This window comes from Ylistrum balloti, unplaced genomic scaffold (genome assembly GCF_031769215.1).
Source record: "Ylistrum balloti isolate Yb309-2 unplaced genomic scaffold, AGI_CSIRO_Ybal_v1 Utg370066, whole genome shotgun sequence".
NCBI classification, from domain to species: domain Eukaryota; kingdom Metazoa; phylum Mollusca; class Bivalvia; order Pectinida; family Pectinidae; genus Ylistrum; species Ylistrum balloti.
Window position 1 is genome coordinate 1,214,143 of NW_026782111.1, and position 19,343 is coordinate 1,233,485.

General features: G+C 34.2%; 1 protein-coding gene across 1 annotated transcript in view; it reads left to right on the plus strand.

Annotated features, from left to right (window-relative positions):
- Positions 1-2,118: 2,118 nt before the first annotated feature.
- Positions 2,119-19,343, plus strand: part of LOC132549594 (polycystin-1-like protein 2) — a 48,267-nt gene continuing 31,042 nt past the window's right edge. Inside the window, exons 1-5 of the mRNA XM_060213534.1 lie at positions 2,119-2,185; positions 4,478-4,704; positions 14,345-14,471; positions 14,886-15,023; positions 17,478-17,974. Of these exons, the coding sequence (XP_060069517.1) occupies positions 2,119-2,185; positions 4,478-4,704; positions 14,345-14,471; positions 14,886-15,023; positions 17,478-17,974 (1,056 nt within the window). The remainder of the gene's footprint in view (positions 2,186-4,477; positions 4,705-14,344; positions 14,472-14,885; positions 15,024-17,477; positions 17,975-19,343) is intronic.

The window sequence follows — 19,343 nt, forward strand, 5'->3', positions numbered from 1 at the left end:
TAAAATGAAATAAATCTCATTAACAATAAAAGTAAATTATAGATGACAACATTGTTATAAGGGTAGAAGTGTTCGAGACGTTAGAATTTTAGTATTCCGGCGCATTAAAATACCGTTCCACACTTTACCAATACCTTATACGTGCATGGCGGGAAAATATGAGTAGGCGATGTGCGTGATCAGATATAGGTAAGCTTCCTTGTTTTGATAGCACATAACAAGTTTAGTCTGTCCTGCATTCTTTCTATGCTTCATTTACTTTACATTTAACACTTTAATGATTATCAGAGAGGAGATAAGGTAGCTTAAGTTTCCAATAGCCCCGAGAACTAGGCCGTACCCTCAACACCAACACAAGTCAGGTGTGTCTGGCGTTTCATCATGAATAGCCTAGATCTAGGCTATAAAAACCCCTCCCGCATTATTTCCATAAAAAAAAACAACTGGCTATACATACTAGTTGCATCCAATAGTAATGCCATCTCTGGAAAAAGACCTCAACACTCTTGCCTCTTGGAATTGGGGAGAATTTGTATTGTTGTATTTTTGTAATAAATGAAGATTGTTTCTTCATTAAATTAAATACAGTAAAGTTTTACTTAAAAAAAAAAAAAAAATTAAATGATATTGAATTATTCACAAAAAGAAATTCATTTTCACAGGTCATTGTGATTACCAAGCCCTGAAAAAACCAGATTATGACATTCATGGGTACAGTGGTTTGTTCCTTTATCTGTGGTTGGATTTGGTTGATCTTCTCGACACATTCACTACTATTCGGTAAGTCCTACACTCTTAGCCCCAGTATTTTTGAGTACCGTATTTATTCCGCAATAAGCCCAAAGACAATACTTCTTACTCAAAGTCATTGCATGTGCACATCACTTCTTACTCAAAATCTGATTAGCTTTTATTTTTAATACTGTATATATAGGAATGGACTAGATGGGTTTATTACTAGACTTTACTGTTGGTAATCAATACGGATGTCAACATCAATGACATAATCAGTTAGTGTAATCTCTAATATGATCATTAGGGCTGATTATTGCAGTATTAGACCCTCTGAAGAAGATTTTTTTCTTTTTTTTTTAAACAAAAGACCTTTAATCTCTTGTGCATTATATTATGCTATATATATATATATCACTAATGAACACCCACAATATCATCCTCGGTATGATGATTTTCACTCTGCACTCCTGGAACATTTGGCAAAATGGCTGACACAAAGTAATTTGATTGGTTCCAAGAGAAGAGAATACCAAATTTTATGGTACAACATACACTCCTGAATCATAGATATGTAAGAATTCACTATTTGAGAACTTTTGGTGTCCAGTTGATGAATACTGTTATATTCTAGTATTGTTTTAACAAAATGATTTTCTCAATAATTAAAACACAAGAAATGTTCAGTATGGTTAATGAGTGTTTCAATACTTGGAATAATTGTTTTTATATACCTGGTACCTAAAAACTGTCTAGAAAGTGTGGCATTTTCACATTTTGTTTTATCTGTTGTGTTCTATAGATGTGTGTCATATTATGATTAAGTTCTTTCATTTGTATGACAGGAAACTATTTCTTTTTTGTTTCAAATATCACTGTTTTATGTATTTAGTTATTTTGACAAAACCAAATATTAACATACTTGACATGCGAGACATTTTTATAACTGTCTATTGAAGCAGTTGTAGATAAACTAGAAACAGTTCACATGATTGAACAGGTTCTCCTGGGATACTGTAGATTTTCAATACATGGCAACTCAGAAAAAATACATCTTTGTTATAATATACAGCAGCTTTAATCAAAATAGGTAACATACTAAGGTTACATATTTTTTAATTTTGCATGTTTAAAATTTCCCATTATCAAAAAAAATATATCACAACATCTTGGGCCTGTGTATGTGGACAAACTGTTTCTCTGTCACTTAGGTAATAATTGAAACATTTCTGTAAATGTTAATCCACTGGCCTCTGAATGCTTAATGTATTGAAGCTGGTCAGATAGCAGAATCACTAGATCAATAGGGACCACCATTATTTCATGAATAAACAACTCTGGTCCAACTGGTAAAACCAATAATTGAAAACGGACCATGACACGCTTATGGACCAGATTTACGGTATTTGTGGCACTGTGGCGGGTACAGGTGAAGAGGACCTCGCCTGCAAAGGTATGTGTTTTATGCGAATCAGTCAGTTAAAAGTAGCACCATTTAATGTTTGTAAAATTCTAAATCTCAGATTTTACTTTAAAGAGGTGTCGATGTTCCAAACTTTTTTTTAACATATAAGCTATAGATAATATATAGGAATTTTGCAAGCCATAGGAAAATAAATATCATAAGGAAATAAGAAGATGTTTTCTTTCATTGGTTAATGCATTTTGCACCTTCTGATTAAATTTCATTGCAAAAATAAGGTGTGCGTTCTGAGAAAGTAAATCTCCATGGGTATTATGTATCACCCCATAGCAAAATAGAAGTTTTAGTTTTAGTCAAGAACTGGTTTATTCCAAGTTTCAAGGGGGAGTAACTTTTGTATTGACAAGTTATTTTGTCAATTAAATACTCAATGTTTGCACGGTACTAGAGAAAGTCCTAATCTTTAAGAACACTGAGTATTTCATGTAGTGACAAGACAGTAGTAATTGAAAGCACACACAGTACAAGGATACATGGCCACTCCTGCATGAATTTTGTAATCTCCATAGTCGTTATCTCTACTCATAGTATATCAATTGTTACTTGTTTGTTAGTTGGGTTTATTACCCCCTGAACAGCCACAGTGTCATTTTTGGGTGTCTTTGTAGTAGCTGGCAGCTAACTCACTGAACAACATATAGGAGGCCCATCACATGCTATCCATAGCAATACGTATAAGGTATTTAGTGTCTTTATTGCATAAGGACACAAGCACTGATCTTCATCTGAGTCTTCATAGACCAACATTTTAACTGACTGAGCAATTATGACCTCTCTAAGTACATGAATAATGTTCACTTGTAAATCATGGTATGTTTTCCATTTTGGTTTACTGGTTGGCAGCTCATCAAACAACCAAATGCCAAAAGGATCAACATTTCAGTAACTGACTTTTAAGCTTTGAGAGCAGCTGCGGTTCTTGTTAAACACATTTAGAACATGGTTGTCTCAGACTGATACCAATAAGATTTGATGAATTTGTTAAAGAGATAAACGAGTTGTATTTCTTAAAATTGGTTACATGTTTCCAGTAATAATCTTAATATTGGTACTTGATGTTGAAAAGACATCAATCATTCCATTAACGAATCTCACCCACCCAGTTATTATCAATATATTGATAATACAAAAAAATATGCAAAATGTATTGGTGCCGAATATTGTGAACTTTGTAAATATCTTTGAAAGGTAGTCGATTAGTATGGGAAACCTCAAAAATAAGTTTGTACGAATATTATATTTCCTCTGCAATTTAATTTTTGCCATCAATTTTACCTCAGTTATGCAGATTCACAAAACAAACATGGGTTTACTGCTGGATAAATACGGTGAAAGTCTGTATTCATCTGTCTATTTCCATTTACATCCATATTTTGATCAAATTAAGTCTATCCATTCATTAGTCCATTTGAGTACCACTTTTGGTAAATTTCCCATTTCCGTCTTTATCTTCGTCAGTAAATCATTATCCGTTTGGTCTGTCCATCTCACTTTTGGTAGGCTTACCATGAATATAAATTTCCATTTCTATTTGTGTCATGGTCAATATAATTATCTGTTCATCTGTCCAGTTGAATCACACTTTGGGTAGAATTTCCATTTTATTCTGTGTCATGGTCAAATTAAGTCTGTCCATTGATCTGTCCAATTGAATCACATGTTTAGTAGGATTTCTATTTCCATCTGTGTCTTTTTCAATAAGTCTGACTATTGGTCTGTCCATCACACTTTATTAAATTTCAGTTTCTGTTTGTGCCTTGGTCAGTAACTATTTAAGGATACTGAATCTTACTTGCCTGCATCAAGGTTCTTTAATATAAATTGTGATATTATCATTTAATATCTGACATGCTGACATGCTTCCAGGGCCTAAATTTCAATTTTATTTTGTAGAATTTGTGAAATAGAGAGTGGGGGACATTAGGTACATTGTATGGTCAGGTGGTACAGTAATAGCACACTAGAATTTCATCTTTTTAAATTGATTCCTTGCATTGATTTGAAAATACACGAGGTAATCTGCCTGACCGCATGCATTGTCCATGATTACTCTGGTTTCCTCCCACAGTAAGACTCCTTGCAAGTTTCTTTCCAAGCCAATAAGAGTAGTTGATATATATTATTGTAAGTTGGAATAAAGATAGGTCGCAATTATTGTAAAATAAATGAAGTTATTTATTGAGGTGTAGTGACGGACATGATTCATAAACATTCCAACAAATAAATGTTGTTAACCTTGAATGTGATGTTGTATTGTTTTAGGAACAAGCAATGTGACCGTAGCATATGCCTGCGAAGGAAGTGCATTGCACCTGTCTTGTGAACAAGGGGAGCTAATCCAGGTCTTTCAGGCCAACTATGGCCGATTCAATCTGACAGTGTGTAACCATCAGGGCAGAACCTCTGGTTGGAACCTACAGTGTGCCTCAGAAACATCACAAGGAATTGTGTCAGGAAGGTACAAGTTTAATAGACTTCTAAGCAGGGATGTAAGGGAATGATCAAATCATTTTATCATTAATGAAAAAAAATTCATTCAAACAACAAAATAATGAAGAATGAAACCCCAAAAATGAATGAATAAATATTGGTATAAAGAAATAAAGAAATGAGGTAAATAAATGAAACTTTGGATCTGAATCAAAACACACGAGCCAGATATGTTTCAAATATTGTGTCAAAAGTTAAAAAATAGTATTCAAAATTTATCTTAAATCTTTTATGACCACATAAGTTAGATTTAAGCCGAGTATGAAATTTTTGTGTTTATGGTAACATCATAGTTCCAGCATTGTACCAATGACCAACATCATCATGACTGTCAGTCAACTATCAACAGTTAAAATATTCTACAACAGCTAGGAATCATTGTTAATTGGAGAATGTAGCTAGACTATCATCAACATTACAGTATACAATATTCTGGAATCCTTTGACATTAGTGTAATTGTTCTTTATTAAGTATGTAGGTCATATCTCAAAATAAAATAGAAGGCTGTAAAAAAACCTCATGTCCATCTAAGCAATCTGTTGACACCAGAAAACATTAGTGTTAGGGGCTACATATATCAAGGGGGAAAATTGGTAGGAATACATTTGTGTATATGACAGACTTATATGGTATAAATCTTTAAGTCTGTGTGTATTATTGTCGAAGGGACATCATGATAGTATAAACTCCATTATCTAATCTCATCTAATGACATGATTTATTGTAATTTTTCATAAGTGATTATTGGTATCACAATATTTTCTATAGTTTTTAGTAAAAAAATTAATTCATGCAATAATAAAAAAGGCCGTTTATCTAAGCTTTGGAATTTAAAAAAAAAAAAAAAAAAAATTTGATATCACAGAAGTCGATTGTCAGATGACTGTTAAGGGCCATGGCCTTCTTGGTTTTTTTATATCACAGAAATCTGATGCAAACTCTTAGAGTTCTCTGTAGCATGTACATGTATGATTTATATCACAAATGATTAATTTTAAACAAAACATCAGTTGAAGAGGATAAATTAAGTTTCATAAAACCTGGCATCTTATAATGTATACAGAGAGAAGGGCGATAACTCCACATCAAAATTTGTGTTGATACATGGCCTTTGTTGTTGTATCTTGACTTTTTCTTTGGTTGAACTGCATGCCTCCACATCTTTAATTGGCTAATGTTTGTAGGTGTGATGGCCAACTTCATTGCAACATAATGGCGACCAATGGTGTATTTGGAGACCCCTGTGTTGGCACGATAAAATACTTGGAGGTTCGCTACTACTGTGTGAAAACAGGTATTACACCCTCTCCCTAAAATCCTCATCCTTTTCATTCCATTCCAAAAAAAGTTGCACTGAGTTTTCTTTTCTTATCTTCTGTCCATTTGTGTACATGTTCTTACTTGGTAACCCTCCAAAGCCTTCCGACCTCGACTCATTCCTTCTGTCATTTTGTTACATTAATAAGACCCAACACTTCTATATTTCAGGTAAGTCAGGTGAATTAACATTCATGCATATCATTAGATAATTTTGCCTTTTAAGATACTTCAATCATGTTGAAATTTTACAGAATATCTTGTGTATTCATTTACCTTTAGTTAAACAGGATTAAAGATGTTATCTTGTCATGAACTGTAGTTCTGCATCTTGATATTCAAATTACATTTTTGGTTTAGTGATTGACAAGCTTTTTTTGTTACATGGATAAATCAAGGTTATTTATTTTCCCAAACTTTGGCGGACTTTTTCCCTGAAACATTATAGCCAAATATCATGCCTCTAGGCCTTGATAAGTTGATAAGAAGTCATATAAATGTTTTAACAAATCTGACCCCTGCGATCTTGAATATCAGTCAAAGTCATGTTTTTTTGCAAACTATGTTGAGCTACATCAAAGGGACATACCAGCCAAATATCATGCCTCTAGACCTTTTAGTTGATTAGAAGTTGTTTAAATGTTTTAACAAATCTGACCCCAGCGATCTTGAATATAGGTCAAGGTCATTTCTTTTCGCAAAATTTGTTGGCTTCATTCTAAAAAGGATCCTACCAGTCAAATATCAAAACATTTGGTCCTTTGGTTATTGAGAAGAAGTTGTTTAAAGAAAAAAGTTGACGACGGATGAACGGACAGATGTACCATGTGCCGAGGCATAAGCTCACTTGGCCTTTTGGACCAGGTGAGCTAAAAAGTTTTTCTTTTTTCGATCCAATCAGGGAGTTTAGTATGATTTGAAAAACATTATCACAGGGTGTCATGAATTTGTCTCCAAATTAATGGATAACTTCTTTATTCTAGAAAATTGTCCAATTGCTGTTGCAAGTAAGCATTGCCCTTCATGTCTTTGAAGCCATTTCTGATTTTGCCATTCCAGGCACTTTTTACCCTCCCCAAATAACTCATTTTTTTGCTGTGACATACAAGACTAAACTTATTCATTTACAATTGGAAGTTCCTAAGGACAGACTAAATTCAGCATGGCATTAGTTCTACCATGTCTTAAGCTGACCAGGAAAGTTAACAATACACATCATCTAAACTTCATGTGTAAATGACTAAGTTCCACAGTGGTGATCCAAAGGAAGCAGAGACAGAAGAATTAACAGAAATTAATACCACTCCAAATAGAACAACAAATTATAGAATGCTTTTTCAATTTAGTGCCAATTCAAACCAGTAAATATCTTTAGACCCCTATATATGGAACTAAAACATTTCTCTCTATCCATCTATCTGTGTTTAGATCTGTGCTCTAGCAGCTTCATTCCTTGAAGAATTCTTATCAGACTTCACAAATTTATTAAACATTAAACTATTTTGGACATGTTCGAGTTACAGGATTATTAGGTCAAGGTCACCATAACTATTTTTAGAAAATATAAGCCCTCTATCTGATTCATTCAAACAAACTGCTGACACTAACAAATGACCATAACAAACTATTTCATATTGGTAATATAATTGTTTTGAGGGATAGGAGCCTTGCTTTTGAATTGGTGTTGTATTGGATAAGTCATCTAGGAATGAATACCCTTTAGTATGCAGGGGGATTGTATATAACTAAGACATACCCTATAGTATGCAGGGGGATTGTATATAACTAAGACATACCCTCTAGTATGAAGGGGATTGTATATGTATAAACTAAGACATACCCTCTAGTATGCAGGGGGATTGTATATGTATAAACTAAGACATACCCTCTAGTATGCAGGGAGATGGTATATAACTAAGACATACCCTCTAGTATGCAGGGTGATAGTAAATAACTAAGACATACCCTCTAGTATGCAGGGGGATTGTATATAGCTAAGTCATACCCTCTTGTATGCAGGGGGATTGTATATAACTAAGACATACCCTCTTGTATGCAGGGGGATTGTATATAACTAAGACATACCCTCTTGTATGCAGGGGGATTGTATATAACTAAGACATACACTCGTGTATGCAGGGGGATTGTATATAACTAAGACATACCCTCTTGTATGCAGGGGGATTGTATATAGCTAAGTCATACCCTCTTGTATGCAGGGGGATTGTATATAACTAAGACATACCCTCTTGTATGCAGGGGGATTGTATATATATAACTTGTATAAGACATACTAAGACTACTCTCTTGTATGCAGGGGGATTGTATATAGCAGGGGGATTGTAGCTAAGTCATACCCTCTTGTATGCAGGGGGATTGTATATAACTAAGACATACCCTCTTGTATGCAGGGGGATTGTATATAACTAAGACATACCCTCTAGTATGCAGGGGGATTGTATATAGCTAAGTCATACCCTCTTGTATGCAGGGGGATTGTATATAACGAAGACATACCCTCTTGTATGTAGGGGGATTGTATATAACTAAGACATACCCTCTTGTATGCAGGGGGATTGTATATAACTAAGACATACCCTCTTGTATGCAGGGGGATTGTATATAACTAAGACATACCCTCTAGTATGCAGGGGGATTGTATATAACTAAGACATACTCTCTTGTATGCAGGGGGATTGTATATAACTAAGACATACCCTCTAGTATGCAGGGGGATTGTATATAACTAAGACATACCCTCATCTGCATGTTTCTATATGCTAAATTAAAAACTATTGATTCAATGAGTTAAGTACCAATATTTAGGAAATTTTTCTACATTCAAAATGTAAACTGTGACCACAATTTATTCACTTTGATACAATCTATGGGATAACCGGATCTAATGTTTTTGGTGTTTTTAATGTTGACACAAAAGATTGACACTGAGGAAACAATTTCATTTCGTAAATGTTAGGTACACACATAATGGTCAGCAAATTAATGGATTTGATAAATAAACAAAGTTTCATTCTAAGGACAGCAAGAAAGAAATTTCATTTCATTGATATTGAAAACATAAAATGTCTTTGTATTGCGTCATGTATTTTAACACTAAATCAGTGTTGACAATGTGACATAACACTGGAATATAATTAAAATATATCCCTACAAGTTGTCATTAAACAATAGTTATGAAAACACTTCCGAAACATTAGGCATACATAACATTTTGAAAAGTGAATTTACACAATTCCTGGTATCAGTGTTACCAGAAAAATGTACATGCTCTAACATTTATTCTGGTTAAGGGCAATATTGACCATGAAAGTTAACACGTTGTTACGTTCGTTACATGATGAAACACGACTTTTTGTATGAAGACAATGTTTAAATATCATCTTTTTTCTTTTGCAGATATCTGAAGATCAGAAAAGATGAATAATTAAAGAATAAAATGTTTTACTGCTGATCTTTTGTTTGTCTGTTGAAGTAATAACAGGAAGTGACATTGCGGTGTCAGCTCTATATATACTGTATCATAGACAAGAAATTTGGTTGTTAACTATAGCAGTGCATCTTTTACTTTGATTTTATCTTTTTGACAATTATACTGTTTATCATGTAAATCTCACAGAATTTTGTAAATGGGTTTTGAATATTTTCATTTTTAACCTGTACTGGTATGCATTCCATGTCAATGTGTGTAACACTCATGATTTCTTGCCAGTTTGTCCAATGTCTGACATAATGTCCATCAACATTTCTGGATACATACTTCATTAAACAAGCTGGATTTTGTCTAGATAATGTTGTGATGAATGTGTTATTACATTTTTGTGGCATTTACGTCAGAAAAATTGAAACTCCAAATAGATACACCTAAAATTAAATAAGTGGAAAGTAGAAATGAGTAATGACCATCACTTTTAAAAAAGGTATAATTATGCATCAATGAAGTTACTTTATACAATAATATTTTTTGTTAGTGAAAGAATTTGAAAGGACAGTCTAAAAAGTAATCTATTGATAGATAATTGAAAAATTTCAAGCAAAATTACAGGAGGAATCATGTCAACGCATGTAAGATTCAAATGCCAGACTTAAAAATTAAATGATAAATATTGTGATGAACAATCTTTATTTTTTGATAAATCAGCAAATGAGATCCAGGGACAGTAGTTAAGTGGAAGTGAAATTATTGTGTAATGTTGAATTTGAAAATTGTTGTGTGACTGACATTATTGCTGCCTCTTACCTGAAAAGATACATTTGTTAATCTATTTTACAGCAACATGTAATTGTTATTAATTTAACAGCAACATCAAATTTGAATAATTGTCTCAAGAGCAACTCAATTCATCGCCTCATGAAATTCAGCAAAACAAGATTCAGTGCTGAAATAATGTCATATTCTCTATTGTGTAAAAGTTGGGCTGTAATTTGTCATTTAATCTATTACAGCATTAGGTAATACTTTTTAAAAGCCTTTGTTACAATGAGAACCTGCTTCCAGAAACCAGGTCAGGGTCATGCTTGCTAAATCTAATCTACCTAAATAAACAATGTAACTGAATTTGGATGTCTTGATATTGGCTAACTTCTGAATAAATTTGGTTTTTGATATCTTCATTAATCAAGCTGCCCGTTTAGAGAGTGAGAGGTTGCTAGTTGGAATAACTGTAGGCTAGATATTTTTTCTATAGTCTACTGGCCCTTCAGTATTACATTATCAATGATCACTGCAAGTACATGCTGTAAGTAAGTGATTCTGAAGCTGAAAAATAGGTTATGGTTACAAGTATTTACAGATGAAGACTTTTGAAGGAGTGATAAGAGTAAATAAGTTGAGAATACAAAAGATGTCTTCCTGAATACTGGTGGTGCATGGGAATTTCTGGTTGTTGCTGTTGTCAGGAAGTACATCCTCATGTAGATTTTGATATATCTTTTTTTTACAGTCACTTTGGAATTTTTATCTCGTTCTTGTAGTATTTAAACAAGATAAAGCTGGGCTGATATGCTTCTTTCACTAACTTTAGACACACAAATGTAGGATATTCACAGGGTACATTTGGACCGAATTGTGGGAACCAATGTCCAGTTATTAATTGTGCAGGAAATGAATGTGATTCAGTGACAGGACTTTGTACTGCGGGTTGTGCCCCAGGTTACCTTGGAGACAATTGCTATACAGATAGGATAAATGTCTGTTCCTTTTCCATTGCATAATAGTTAATAGATTTAAGCATAGTATACTACACATATATTCATTGTCAGGTGACGGAGGCTTGGTTGACTGTCTCTAGATTCTGCAAATTTCAAAACATTGCTTTCCTTCTATCCCTAAAGAACATTCGTTGTTGGTATACAATTCTAAGATCTGGCAGGATCATTTTCATGATCTTTGTTCAAAATTGTCTCCATGTGTAATTGGCATTCTGTTCAAGATTTTAAAGAAAACTTGACACCATTCGGATGACCATTTTAGATATACATCACTATTATGCAGAAAATGCCGAATAGATTTGGTTTTTATAAAATTTCAAAAATTGCCAAAAAAGAACAGCTCCTTGTGGTCATTAAAAAGTATAGTTAGATAAATATGTATTCCCAAGTATTGAAACTGATTTGAAGAAAGCAAATGATGGACTATTTAAATCATGTTTCCTCACAGTGTTCTTTCTCCCTGTGCCTTAAATTCATAAATTGGGAAAAATATGTGGGTGTGTATATCAAAGAATTTTCTGAAAATATTGGGAAATATTCTTGGATTTTGTTTCATTTAACACACATTTTGGTTAAAGGAAATTGCAGTTTAGAGTAAAAAACCACTGACCTTGATCATGCTTGTACTCTGTCATCTGTTCTTCTTACTCCTAAAACAGTTTTTGTTCTCAGATATATTTAGGACCTTTGAATTAGTTTTCAGAGCTGGGTTTCATTAACCTTGCTTTTAATACCTAAGATTTTTTGGGAGCTACAATTTAGTTATGAAGTGTTTTATTTATTTGTTCAGGCATAGATAGTTGGAAGACATGCAAATCTCACTTTATTGGGGCAAATTTGAAAATCAATGTTTCATTATAGAATCTTTGATACGTACATGTTATCATGAAGTTGATTATGAATATCCAAAGACATTAAAATGTATAGTTATATTTTTATTGTGAAGAAACAAAGAAAATCAAAACAAGAGATGAAAGTTCCAGTTAATTTTTTAATTTGCTTGTTTATTATTATTTTATATATTTTGCTACAAATAAACAATGTACATGTATTGTTGCTGTCTCTGGAAGACAGCTACGAAGCATTTTTTCTTTTTTTTCCTTCTTTTTTCTTGTCTTCACACTAGTCCTATATCTTCTTTAATACCCTTTATCAATTTTTTTTTTTTTTTTTTTAGAAAAGTCCAGATTAACCAACAAACGTTGGCAGTTGATATTTGATATGCAGCATTCTGAGATGAACAAATTATGAACTGAAAATTATGGGAAATATGTTTGGTTACATTGCTAGGCTGAAATATATGTAGCATTTTTGTGTGAAGATTGGCATGAATGGATAATTTTCAAAATCATATGTAGCTATGGAAAGAAGTTAAAAAAAAAAAAAAGTCAGCTGAAACATTCATGGCAGAGCCAAAATTTTCAGGAAATACTTAACTCCTAACAACTGTGAAAGCTTTTGAAAATATTTGACTGATCCAAGTCTAATAAACCCAAAAGCAGAGTGTGCTTCCTAGTACTTAGTTGGTCACTGCTGGGGTTTACTTTTTAGGTCTAAAGGGGATATTTCCTGTCTCTGTTCTCTTAAAGAGGATTTCATTGTTTATAGATCTCTGAAAAGAAATGATGTTTTTTATCTATGTATGTTTCAAATTATGTAAATGATTACCTCAAAGATTATCAACAGTGGTATTTCTTTTTCGGTTTTACATCAGCCTGTGCTGTAGGGTTTTCTAAATTCACCAGGAAAATATTCTTGGATTTTTCTTCATTTTTAGAAGATAATTAACAGACATTTTTTTCCAGGGGAAACAATCCTTTTTGACTAAGCCATTATGATACACATGGATGTTAATGGTGTAATTAGCAATAGCTAATATAGAATGTGTTATCTGATTATATTTGAAGGAAAACCCATCCTTGATGGCAAAATCAAAGGCACAAATGAAGTGATTTGATTGGTTCCAGAAAAAATATTTGACCAATCAAAAGCTGATATGTCCTTTGAAAGTAAAGACACCCATCTTTAAAGCCATTACAAGATACAGTTATGCGGCCTTAAGATTTGTTTGGTTTACATCAGAGGATGAAACTAGTATTTTTGTCTTGTCCATAAAGTGTTGCAACTAAAAGCTTAAAATTGTTAGTTTCTTCAGAAAATGAATTATCTCAATCTCAATACATTTGACTAGAGAGTATGAGTGCGATGGATCACACTATCAATGAGATATAACAATGCATGGATGATGGAGAAATTGGGATTGAATGTTAAATGGGAAATTCATTAGACAACAACACTTAATTGTGATCAATCCTTTTAATTTGCAAGAAATCAAAAAATATGAAAATAGAAATGCTATACATTCAATAATTTTCCCTTTTCTCAATTTTGTTAACAAAACATTTTTATATACGTATATTTATGTACATGTACCATTCCAAGAATAGCAAAAGTGGAACCCTTTGGAAGTATGTTTAAGGAATCCTATTTTCTCAGCATTGTTTTTAACAAAGAGCATTAAATATAAGTAAAAGTTCCATATAGAAGTGAACCTTTTAGGATTTAAGGTGCCAGAATTGTAATTGTTAGACTGTTATATATGTTGCATGTATCGTTTTTCAGGAGTTACTCAAAAGAACATCAAAAGAGAAAATTTTCTTCCTTTTGGTCGATTTTCAAAAGCACTTCCTTAAAAGCAATTTTACAATAGGAATTACTGCAAAATCCAAGTTTGTTAAACTTGTTGCTTTTTAGCCAATTTTAAAAAATAAATTTATTTTCATTTAAGTTATCCATGCTAACATGCCTATAATATTTGATTTTTCCAATGGTTAATAAAATTAAATTTCTGCAGTTTTACCAAAACCTTGCTTCAAAAAAAACTATTTTTTGTTTTTGTTTTTTCTTGTGTTGGTCTTTTTTCTCTTAATCTTTGAGAGGGAGTTGAGAGAGGGAAATTTATATATTAAGTCTATTTTCACAGCCGCAATTTTGCACAGTGTAAATGGGTTTACATATTGTTCTGTTCATTTTAGAGCTTCAGTGTTGTTAAGCCTTTTTCTGTATAATTTATTGTACGAACCTCTTTGCAGTATGTGATCCCTGGACTTGGGGCAGTTTCTGTGAAAACTTATGTTCATATAATTGCTATGGATCTGTATGCCACAATACAACTGGAGATTGCCTATATCATTGTAGGAGGGGTTACGAAGGCAGCAGGTGTGACTCTGGTAAGACACTATGACTGTAAGATTATTCATTTTTATGGAGGTGTTAATTTGCTAAATAGGCAAACCAATTTCATTTAGTTGGATCAAATTTTTATGATAAAGCTAAAACATATCAGAAGTATTTATCATTGGGTGAAAATGAAAAGTTGTATTAAAATGCAAAAAAATCTTGGGCAACTTTTTCCATAGGTGTTTCAGGTTTTTGTCATGACAGAATTACCATATATGGCTGTGGTTCTATTTGCAGGCCCTTTAAATGATTAGCACATGTAACATAAAAACATGAAATTTAAAATGTATGGGTGGGTGGGATGGAGGGATTCAATTTTTGTTAAATGTGTAAATTCTGATCAAGTGACTTTTACTGATAACTTTTGGTAAGTTGAATTCTTTTGTGTTGTAGTGTGTTCGGCAGGGACCTGGGGTGACAATTGTGGAGAATCCTGTGAGCCTGGTTGTAGTGGAGGAAACTGCAATCACATAACTGGCATCTGTAGCTCAGGTTGTGTACTGGGTTACAATGGAAAGTTTTGTGACAAGAGTGAGTATAAACTATCACTGACCACTGTACTTCTGTACAGTGTTACAATGGACAGACCTGTGACAAGTATGTACTACTGTTGTCACTGACCACTGTACTAATGTACATGGTTACAATGGACAGACCTGGGACAAATATGGACTACTGTTACTGACCACTGTACTTCTGTCAGGGTTACAATGGACAGACCTGTGACAAGTATGGACTACTGTTGTCACTGACCACTGTACTTCTGTACAGGGTTACAATGGACAGACCTGTGACAAGTATGGACTGCTCTTGTCACTGACCACTGTACTTCTGTACAGGGTTACAATGGACAGACCAGTACGTCACTGACCACTGTACTTCTGTACTTGGTTACAATGGACAGACCTGTGACAAGTATGGACTACTGTTGTCACTGTGACCTACTGTTGTCACTGACCACTGTACTAATGTACATGGTTACAATGGACAGACCATCGTCACTGACCACTGTACTTCTGTGACAATGGACAGACCTGTGACAAGTATACTGCTCTTGTCACTGACCACTGTACTTCTGTACAGGGTTACAATGGACAGACCTGTGACAAGTATGGACTGCTCTTGTCACTGACCACTGTACTTCTGTACAGGGTTACAATGGACAGACCTGTGACAAGTATGGACTACTGTCGTCACTGACCACTGTACTTCTGTACTTGGTTACAATGGACAGACCTGTGACAAGTATGGACTACTGTTGTCACTGACCACTGTACTTCTGTACTTGGTTACAATGGACAGACCTGTGACAAGTATGGACTACTGTCGTCACTGACCACTGTACTTCTGTACAGGGTTACAATGGACAGACCTGTGACAAGTGACAAGTATGGACTACTGTTGTCACTGACCACTGTACTTCTGTCAGGGTTACTGGACAGACCTGTGACACTGTCACTGACCACTGTACTTCTGTACAATGGGTTACAATGGACAGACCTGTGACAAGTATGGACTACTGTTGTCACTGACCACTGTACTTCTGTACTGGGTTACAATGGACAGACCTGTGACAAGTATGTACTACTGTTGTCACTGACCACTGTACTAATGTACATGGTTACAATGGACAGACCTGGGACAAATATGGACTACTATCGTCACTGACCACTGTACTTCTGTACAGGGTTACAATGGACAGACCTGTGACAAGTATGGACTGCTCTTGTCACTGACCACTGTACTTCTGTACAGGGTTACAATGGACAGACCTGTGACAAGTATGGACTGCTCTTGTCACTGACCACTGTACTTCTGTACAGGGTTACAATGGACAGACCTGTGACAAGTATGGACTACTGTTGTCACTGACCACTGTACTTCTGTACTTGGTTACAATGGACAGACCTGTGACAAGTATGGACTACTGTCGTCACTGACCACTGTACTTCTGTACAGGGTTACAATGGACAGACCTGTGACAAGTATGGACTACTGTCGTCACTGACCACTGTACTTCTGTACTGGGTTACAATGGACAGACCTGTGACAAGTATGGACTGCTGTTGTCACTGACCACTGTACTTCTGTACGAGGTCTAATCACCAACTGAGTGTGTATGTAAAGCATGTGTATACTAGCTTGATATCTCTGAACATCTGACAGAATTAGTTTATATTATAACTGTAATATTACTAATTTTCTATCATTACCTCTAGACCTTATTAGAGTTTGGTGGTCTTGTATTTAGTGTTAAAGTTCAAAGATCACTCTTGACCACTATTAAAATAAAAAGAAAAATATCTTGTAAACCTCGTGACAAAGTATATCGGACAAGTTTGAGTTTCAGGGTTGTTGGGTTAAAGTCACTTGTGGGATGGTGTAGAGGACATTGCAATACTCAGTACGCTTGTTTTTTGTTGACATCATCATCTTATGATCTTGAATACTGAAACAGTTTTGTTTATTTCGCTCAGTGAGCTGTCTTTTAATTAACACAGACTTTGGAAGTGTCTTTTTTCATGAAACTTTTTCCAAACGAATGATGTGTTCATTGGTTGTTACAGATATAGTAAATATAGAATTTGGGCGAAAAGGGGAATTTTTTTACCAATTATGAGAAATGGAGAAATTTCTGACAGTTCTTTTTGCCAGAATTTAAAAGAGGGATTATATGGAGATGAAATATATGACACACATGAAGATTACATAATCAAAATATGACAAGGTTGAGGTTAGACTGATATTTCTTTTTCTTGATAGCATGATTCAAAACTGTGTTGTGTAGAATTAATCAGCTCTGATTTTGGGGAAATTTCCATGTTTTCAGTATATTTTCTTGATTGGAATTTTTTTCTTATATTCAGAACAGAAAACATGCCACTTGGGGAACACTACCCTTTTCCTGTAGTAAGATATGTCTCTATTGATCCCTGGTATTAAATATATACAAAGTGTATTGAGACTATTTAATTTTTCTTACAGAAAATGAAATAGTTCTTAGAGTAGCTAGCTTGGATGTAACTGTTGAACGAGAGCTTCCGTTAATAGTCATGGTGCAAAACTTTGACCCAGTGCATTCAAAAGTTTACATACATTTTATTGATGGAGAGCCTTGTAACTTAACCAGTGGTTGGCATGAGATACCAGAAGAATCCCCAGAAATTCAAGTATACCATGGAATTACATTGAATGTAACTGGCTTCTCCCACAAGCATGAGATTCGTCATATGTTCTCGCTACAAACAACAGAAGTTAACCTAACTTTGGACAACCTGGGCGTCATCAGCTATTACAATCTTACCTTCAACCCTCAGCAACATCAGCTTATCCTTGACTGCTTTCAAAATGCATCGATAGAAAATACTACTACTGATATTTTAACACCTTTCCAAGCTGAGCGAAGCTTCATGACCCAATACTATATCAATTGGAATCTTGACGATGATTGCCTTGGTACTTATGGCACTGTCACTGAATTGGTAAGAAGTTCAGCCACAGCAAAATTGTTATATTTTGTTGGGGAGCTATTTTGGGATATTTTCATAGGTATACTCTTAATCATCAAAGCATATGTCCTGAAATAAGTTACTGTAAAATCATCTTTTTTGGTGGGGCTCATTACCACTTTATTTTGTGGTAAAATCTTGCTTATGAAACTGCTAGTACCTATACGCCGTATAATTCATGTCAACTCGTCAACATAATCATAATCCAAACCTGAAATCAATAAAACTAGGGCAAAATTTGAACAAAAGAAGATTTACTCCAGAGACACCTGGAAAATCACAGGGATAATAAGACCAGGTGTTCTGGAAGAGTCAGCATCTTCTGCTTCATTGATGACATCCACCATGGTCAATCCTGCAAGTAAGTGATGTTACATTCTCAAATGAGAACAAGGTATACAACAACAGAACCATCAAACATGGCCAGCATTATATTACACAAAGAAATAAAATATTTCACAATGAGATCACTACGACGACTATAACTTCCCTATAATTTTCATAAACCTGCATCTTTTGAAACCTGTCTTGCAAGTTTGTCCATCAGTTGATGATTTCCTGCATGAAAATCATGATAATGGGTAAAGGCCCTTGAATATCAAATCAATTGTGGCATGTAAACACCATACATTGGCGATGCAGGGGTGTTGCTATTCAGAAATGGGAAATTCACAACAGGGAAATTGAAGTCATCACACTTATCATACAGCTTGATGGAAAGCTGTCCATTTGGTTATAGGAATAGATTGAGATGAGCAGCTGATGTAGGAGGGTCTGTTGTGCACTTGATTTCTATTGTGGGTATGTGTATATGATGGATATGGTCAATAAATTTCTTGTTATTTAAAGACAAGTTATCAATATACCTGAAAGTGAAATAAAATGAATTTGCAAGGTCTTTGGGGCCTATCTTGATAAGCTCTTTGATAAATTCAGCCACATATGAAAAAAAAACAAGTCAGCCATTAGAGAGACACAGTGAGTTCCCATAGGCATGCCAATAGTCTGTTGGAAGACCTTAACACCAAACTTGACAAAGGTATTCGAGAATTTCATCCTTTGTATATTTCTTCTTTGATTTGGACGTAGGGTTATGGATAATTATCTTAATCACCATCCTCCTCTCTCTGCCCTCCTCCATTATACATTGTTCATTTTTGGATTAGTCCTCAGTTTGTTTCAGGTTGTCCATTAAACAGGTGGTTTTGTTGTCAACATGCCTTTGTACATAGGAGGATAATTACCAGTGTATAAACATCGCAATGTTTTGTATATGAACCTACTTAACCATAATTGCTATATTTCATATGACTTTATCTATAATGACATAAAAATAGATTTT